This window comes from Epargyreus clarus, unplaced genomic scaffold (genome assembly GCF_041222505.1).
Source record: "Epargyreus clarus isolate Ecla_fem2 unplaced genomic scaffold, WU_Ecla_fem_2.2 ptg000021l, whole genome shotgun sequence".
In the NCBI taxonomy this organism is placed as follows: Eukaryota; Metazoa; Arthropoda; class Insecta; order Lepidoptera; family Hesperiidae; genus Epargyreus; species Epargyreus clarus.
Window position 1 is genome coordinate 4,983,761 of NW_027332228.1, and position 7,941 is coordinate 4,991,701.

At 32.2% G+C, this 7,941-nt stretch overlaps 1 protein-coding gene across 2 annotated transcripts; it reads right to left on the reverse strand.

The window, feature by feature from the left end:
• Positions 1-443: 443 nt before the first annotated feature.
• Positions 444-6,794, reverse strand: LOC140751049 (uncharacterized). Of its 2 annotated transcripts, none has more exons than XM_073084868.1 (7): positions 6,622-6,794; positions 6,406-6,477; positions 5,744-5,862; positions 5,211-5,414; positions 4,749-4,979; positions 3,960-4,657; positions 444-3,565 (listed from the first exon to the last, which is right to left on the reverse strand). In XM_073084868.1, exons 1-7 carry the CDS (start codon positions 6,676-6,678, stop codon positions 1,563-1,565), a joined length of 3,384 nt encoding a protein of 1,127 aa, XP_072940969.1. In that variant the 5' UTR covers positions 6,679-6,794; the 3' UTR covers positions 444-1,562. The 2 variants fall into 2 exon arrangements, with proteins under 2 accessions (XP_072940969.1, XP_072940967.1); XM_073084866.1 differs by having other exon boundaries at positions 5,744-5,874.
• Positions 6,795-7,941: the final 1,147 nt, after the last annotated feature.

The following is a 7,941-nucleotide window of genomic DNA, read 5'->3' on the forward strand; positions in this document are numbered from 1 at the left end:
ATACGTGTATTGGGTAAACTTACATAGTCGATTCTACTTTTATAAATAATATCAGTTGTGTCAAAATCATCTATTATAATGAAATAATATATATGATTCAAGGATACAATTAAAGGCATAATAAGAGACTTGAGAGCAGGAAAACAACACTGCCTGTTGTATAGATAATAAATTATACTTTAACAAAAGCTAGGGCGAAAATGCAATCCAACGTTATGGCGCCTTGTGATTCTTTTGCACGGTGCAATTTGCGGTGCTGCGGACTTCAAAATCCCCGCGAACGGCGCAGCGCTATAAATATCACCGCATCGCATCATCGCGACGTGAAACATTTCCATAGCGTATATATCCACGCTTAAAAGGAAAACCTTACTAAGCGACATTGAGTAAAATTTAGAATACAATGATTTGAAGTTGAAATATAAAAAAAATAAAATAAAATAACAATAAGATGAGTTTTTTTTTAATATATCAGCTAAAAGCTGAAATATTTAAAAAAAATCGTTTATGTAATGTAGTTTAGAAAGCATTGCCCACAAGAATTTCCTTTCAAACGTCGATATCTTTCATGTCTCAAGTGAATCCAGTGAAAGCGAGTTTTCTTTGCGATACCTACAAATTACCACTGGACGAAGGCAGAGTAATACATGTAACTGATTGCAATTCATGTTTACATAATGTGTAAAACATTTATATCTATCAAATGATAGGTTTACCTTCGAGGAATAACAAGTAAAGATAACATAAAATGTATACTTCATATATATTAGATGAATTTGTATGAAAAATGTATATATGCTGATATTCATCATCATCAATCTCTAAATGTCTGAACATTTGATACATTTTCTTATGTTCATAATATAAGCATAACAAAGTACTTCATGATATGAAAAATTAGTAGCTACATCATTGCATATTATATAATGGGTAAAGGTGGTAGGCTATGGATGTGCCTCAAATCCAAAAATTGATTACTGGATTTTCATTGCTTAGCGTAAATTAAGGCTTGGAGCTATGGTTCTATTTCTAGGTTTATAAAGTTAGTATTGGTACCCTACCTTTAGCATTTTCACAGCACATCTTACTCCCAAAGCTAAGCTCTGACCCCTCACAATGCTAATCTCTTTCGCTATGTACATAATTCTTCACAACATTCTCTATTCTCTTATCTTGCATAATATAAATGTTATATTGAATACTAATTTAACTCTTATACATGTATCAGTTGAATGTCTTGCAACTGACTTAACTTTTTAGTATTAATTCACTACATTTGGCAATATGATTGTTTTAGAAATTACCCTCTAATATTTAATTTAAAACACTACATACTTATGATTTAAAATAATATTTCTGTACCGAAATTATATTTAAGAATGTATTAAATAGTTGTAGCATACAGATTCATCAAAGCACAGAACATCTTAGTGCCATGTGTAAAAAACATATAATAGTGCAACCGTTGACATAAATATTGCTCTTAAGAATCAACATTTCCACCAATAAATAAATATTTTATATGTACTTAACATAAATTACATAAGCACTCAGTAAATCAACTAACTTGTTGTTTTTCCTTTCCTGCGCCTTTTAATAATAATTCTTACGTCAGGTACATCTAAACTATTTTGTGCGGTATTACTGGTACCCTTCGTATTAGATGAAGTACCAATATCCTTCGTAGCTACGTTGTTATTTGAATTCGAACCAACTTCAGGTAATGATAAAGTTGATTCAATTTGGGTTACTTTGTGTGGCGTGGATGTCGCTAGAGCTTTTAAACTTGGTAGTGTTTGACAGTGTGGCTCATTATTATTAACTTGACTTAACATGTCTAACGATTGACTTTCCTTCCCTTTTTCGGCCACTAAATCCTCGGCCACTAAGGCCTCAGAGTTACAATTATTTTGAACACCTGTAGATATTATTATCGTCTTTACTATAGTAGGATCCTCCTTTAATACTTGTGTATCGTCAGTCCTATGAACATGTTCAGTTGATTTTTTTTCAACGTTTTTAGGTTTCTTTTTGCCTTCATTATTGGTTTTGTGGGTTTTGTTTTTAGGCTTTTTCTCATGTTTTACACCGTGTTCGTCATTTACAACACCTGTGTCGGATTCCTTTTTTAAGGATCTTGTTTGAACCATTTCCATTTCTTCAACATTTAAATCTATTGCATCTTGAGTATTATCAAATAAAGGTACATAATCATTTACAATTTGGTTTGTGATTGGTGGTGCTACAATTCCTAAATCATCAGGCGTTATCAAACTGCTACTATCGCCAAATAAATCGCAAAGTTTTGTCTTCATGTCTTTAGTTTTGTCTTCATTGTGAGTCTGGCTTTCTTGAATCTTAACTTCGGCACTTGTTATGGGTGCGTTATTATGTTTATTGTCAAACATACCCTCAATTCCATGTTTTAAATATTCATGTTGTTTATTAATACAGTCAGAATTTTGCTTTTCATCTTTATGTGCAATGTCAATTACATTACTTGTACCTTCTCCAGCCAAAACATTATTTTCCTTATTATACCTGATTCGATCAGTAAATTCTGTACAATCGCTTGTTTCATCACTTAGCTCCAAATCACCTTCAACAGTGTCCCTTGCTGAAGTCATGGCTTTTTCTGGAGAATATTTTCTCCGTCGTTCATCGACCTCAACTTTGTTTTTATTGTCACAGATATTATTAGCAGAAGAAAATAGTTTTAATGGATTATGGATATCGAAATCATTTTGTAAGCTTTTTTCCTTGTCAGTCTTATTTTTTCCGCACTGTTCTTTCTTGTCTCGCTTATGCATAATATTAGTAATAACATCTTCTAATGGTTTATGTGTGTTAGGTTTATTTACTTTTGGAATTGTATACTTCTTTAAAAATGATGAAGATACTTGTACATTATCAGTTGGATCAATTATTTGATTTTTGTTATCTGGAATTTGGATGTTGTTATGCACAGGTTTATTGCATTTTACATGTGTATTTAACGATACAGCATTTGTATTAGCTTCGCTTGTGTTGGCCTCTTCAGTCTTATCTTTGATTGTGCTACCAACGCCTGTATTGGCTACGACTGTGTTAGGTGCGTCTACTTTGACTACTCCTGCGTTAGCTACGTCTATGTTGACGACGTTAGTGTCTGCTACATCCATCCTGACTCCTCCTGTATTGGCCATGCTTGTTTTGGCTATGCTTGGGTTAACCATACCTGTGTTCTCTGCATTTTTATTTACTTTATTAATCCTTAAGTCATCTTCTGAACATTCAATTTCTCCGGATTCCAATGATAAGTTTAGTATTGGATGATCAATATCCATATAAATATCCTTAACAAGATCCTCAGTCATATCTGGTTTTTCTCTTAATGGAGTAGGCATTTTTAGTAGGTTGTCGTTATCCTTGTCCTTGCCCCAGGTAGTTTTGTCAACTAATTTCATATCCACATCCCTGCCTAAAACTGTTGACAATGTAACTTTCTCTTTAGCTGTTTTCAAAACATATTTCTTACTCTTTAATCTAGGATCATCGAGATCTGTAGCTGCGGTGCCCATTATTTCTGTAATGAACAAAATTATGAATTCAATATTTATTAAATTCTCAATCATAATGAACTTTCAAACAATGTGCAACTACTATCCTTATTTTATGTTAACAATATTATGGCTACTGCTACCCATGGACATCTGTAATCAACACCAAAAAAGACTAGTATTCTATGCCACAACCCTTGAGGACTGCGCTGAACACCTCAATAAAGTATGTCTCCCTTGGCATACCCTCCAAACCACGACGAAGCAGCATTTGACACTGCTGTTATTAGGCAGAAATAGGAGTGGCAGTGGTGGAGCCGGAGTCAAACAGACGGTTCTAACTACCTTCAATTCACCTTAATGACATTTGTGGTCAATAAATTTGTAAACTAATACAGTTAGGAAGCAATTATACACTACCTTTTACTTGATGAAATGGTGGATTATTTTCTAAATGAACATGATCAGGTGATTGCAGGAATAAATATGAGAATTGAGCCGGTTGAGTCCCTGCTGTTTGAAATCCTATATCTCTTTCTGGTGGTAAGTTTACATGTTCACTTATCTTCCTGTTTAAGGATTCGGTCCTCATTCGCTTGCACGCTGGTTCTTCCATGACATCATGAATTTTATGTCTCATTGTTTCCTCATTGTGGAACCTATACCTATCAACCTCTCGACTGTTTCGATATGGGTTACACTTGTCTGGTGGTGGACTTTCTAAAATACGATGACTTCCAATATCCGACCTACGGGGCCTATCATTTGAACCATCTTTGCGTGTATTGTAATGTGATCTATGTGGGCTATAATGTCTTCTAGATCTTTGATTTGAATCATACTTATCCCTGTTATCTTTGAATCTGTATCTATCGTTTTCATGGTGTCGATTATTACTTTTATGATGTTCTCTTGATGAGTCATGGTAACTTGCATACTTTTCATCAATTCTTGTAATGTCAGATGCTTTTGGACCACTTCTGACATTGTGATCATTATCATGTTTTCGATCATTTAAATCCCTTGAAGTTGCTTTTCTTTTAAAACGATTTCTTTCTGTACGATCCCTAGGATTCTCTTCTTGTTCTTCTTCTGAACTGAATTTTATATCACCGCGACTATAAACAAATATAATTATAAAAATCATAAATTGGCTTTCAACACTTTCTTACTTTTAAGTATATGTGATTACTTAATGTAAATACTTACTTAAGTAAAGGCATGGATTTTCGTCGATTATGAATTTTTTTGACATTGACTTTATCCTTTTCGTCAACATCATATAAATGGTTTTGTCTGCTTTTTCTGCTCTCAGTTTTATCTCTATCCTTGTCTTTGTCATTATTGATAGTTTTAGGTTTTAATCCCCTATCTATACTACCAGAACTAGCCCTAATACTAGTAGTAGGCAAACAAGTTTTTTTATTGGATGTATCTTTCCTGTAAAGGAAACATAAAATTAAAATGTCTTAGATTGATTAGATACACATAAAGCACAGCACAAAGGAGACTGACTCAAAATCTGCAGGCATTCCTCTTATGTGTCATCTACCCTCTTATATTTAACACTCACTTTTTATTCCTTTGACTTAATTACATGAGTTTCAATTTTGTACCAATTCCAAATAATTTAAGAGTGAACATATCATAATACTAGTTTTATTTACCTACCTACTATTTTGTGTTGCACCGGGTGCATTCTTATCACTTTCATTTAAAACACTGGGTTCATTTTTTCTTTTATCACAACCGACTCCTTTCACCTGTTTTGTTTCTGTTTGTTTATTTGTATTGACTATATTTTGTGCTTTATTTTGTTGATTTGTATGAACCCTACCTTTGTTCTGCAATGCACTAATTACCAATTTGTCTTTCCTGAAAATTGTAATAGTATTACATAACAAGCATACATAATGTTAAATAATTTTCAATCTTCTCTATTCTACTTTGCTAATGTCAATAAAATAATGAGGTTATTTTGCACTTCAGTACTTTATCTTAACTAAACTTGTATATCATGTATTTTTATTCTTTGTATTTACTCATCTGACTACCCCATTTCTCACTAAGATAATCTATGCACTATACCCATAAATACAAGACAATTATCTAACCAAAACCGAAAAATTATAAAAAGATTTTTATAATAAAAATCAATGATTTTCTTGTGTTGTTGTTTTATAAACTCAGTTTACAGTACTTACTCTACATTTAGGTTAGTTATGATTGTAGTTTTTCTTTCAATTTCTGCTCTTGCCGTCTTCAATAAAGAAGAGTAATTCAATTCCAACTTTTTATATTCTGCTGACAGTTTATCAAAATCCTGCAAAATGTTCTATAATATCAATGCACATCCGTTCCATGATAGTATGATTGCTATTTTATGTTAATGTGACATTTTAACCACAGTGTTTGATGCCTCGCAAACTAGATCAACTGTTATACAATATAGCAGCAAGAGAATATCTGGTCCAATATTGTGGGTATACTCAGAGAGATACAATTATTTAGCAGTATATTCGGTGTTAAAGTTTTTATGTCAGGTAATAAAATACCTAAAATGAAGTTCTAATATACTTGGTATATTCTGAGTTAACGGGTGTTGATGACAATAGTACATGAAAATATAGATCGTAAGGGTGACTGAGGATAATAAATGAACAGTGCGTAGTTGTGGTGGCCCATTGAAGAACAATAAATTTAATAAATATTGACTTCTTATTAATCATATAAGCATTCTGTACACAAGCAAATATACAAACAAATATTAAAAATCTATACAATCATAATTTTTTCAGAGCAAGATAATATAGATATATAACACAGTGCAATGATTTTCGTATCAGTGCAAGCGTGAAATACCTACTTTTTGAAGATTATCCAGAGTGGTGGCATATTCTTCCAGCTTACATTTGAGTTCTTTGTTTTCATTTTTCAGCTGAAAAATGTAAGTAATAAAATAAGGCCGAGTCAAATAAAAATCGACCCATTTCGAAAAGGCAGATTCTAGAAATCGCAATCTTGCAAAGCTAAGCGTAAACAAAGCTGACATAAGCCATCGTTTGGCGCTAAAATTCTATACCTCCTCAATAATATTTTCTTGCTCATAATTTTCTAAGTCGTCATATATGTCACCCATATTATAAATTTAAGAAAAAAATCGACCAAATACAATTCATTAAACGGAATATAGAATTAAAAACAAGATGACTATAAATACTTTAAGAAATATTTTTTTTAAGAAACTGACTTTCCCAGCACTGAGCACACAATCGATATTAAAATGTCAAAGTCAAAATGACTTTTACTATACCACAAAATCAAAAGTATATATTAGATGCGTTCAGTGACTGTAGAGTCATTTTCCTAGTCTAGACCACATTCTCGCGAGCATCTTGCGAGAACGCGAGAATAACCAGATTCGTATAGGCTCCACATTCTCGTTTCTCGTGCTTTTCTCGCGTTCTCGCGAGAATGTAAAGCGGGCTTAATAGTGTTTTACGGATTTACTAAATACGAATGACCACAACTTCAGATTTAACAATCGTTCAAAGTAAAAATAAAAAAAGTCAAAAACACCATCCGTAATGCCATGATGATGTAATCAGATTTTATTTCAACAATGACAATTTTGTATTGTTGGAATCAATACATAAAAATTAGAGCGTAGGCATTGAACATCTCTTTTTATTATGATTTTTATATAATTATTATAATATTAAATTTAAAATAAATCAGTAAAGAAATAAAGCACCTGAACTACATGCTTAAAATATAGACCGATAGATAACCAAAAGACAATTATTTTTTATTGTTAGTATATAACACGACCATAGACATAATGTAAATTGTAGTCCATTGTCTGAAGCGTCACTAATATTATTGTAACATTATGCTTGGTCCACATATGAAACTAATTTTCTCTGTCTCTATAATGTTACTTAACTAAATATATCTATATTAATTCACAAAGCTGGAGTATAGTACTAGAAATTCACTTACAATTTTTTATTTATTTTATTTAATAAGCCGAAAATGTCCATTGCCATGACTGTAACGTAGTACAATGGGAAAACTGTTAAACGTCATTATCATACTGTTTAAGAAATTATGAAACATCTTTCTGTTGTTGAAATTATTCACGGGCGTTAGATGTATACAAGTGGAAAACCCAAAACTACCGACCACTGACACAGTAATAATCTATAGATCGATCATCATGGCCAATAACGTTTTATAATGAAACTAAATGACCCGGCAAACTTCGTATCACTAAAAATATCTATTATATTCATAAATGTAACCATTTCCGCAGCATTTGCCAAAATTGGTACCTGATAAACGTTGTTAATATGTTCAGTCCTTAAATTTTTTCTTCATTTTTTTAATGTCTTATATCTTA

Coding starts and splice junctions, on each gene's coding strand:
- LOC140751049 (XM_073084866.1), bottom strand. CDS start 6,678: ATGGGTGACATATATGACGACTTAGAAAATTATGAGCAAGAAAATATT. Junction 4,980..5,210: donor GGTGCAACACAAAATAGTAG/GTAGGTAAATAA, acceptor TTTCCTTTACAG/GAAAGATACATCCAATAAAA. Junction 3,566..3,959: donor ACCATTTCATCAAGTAAAAG/GTAGTGTATAAT, acceptor TGTTCATTACAG/AAATAATGGGCACCGCAGCT.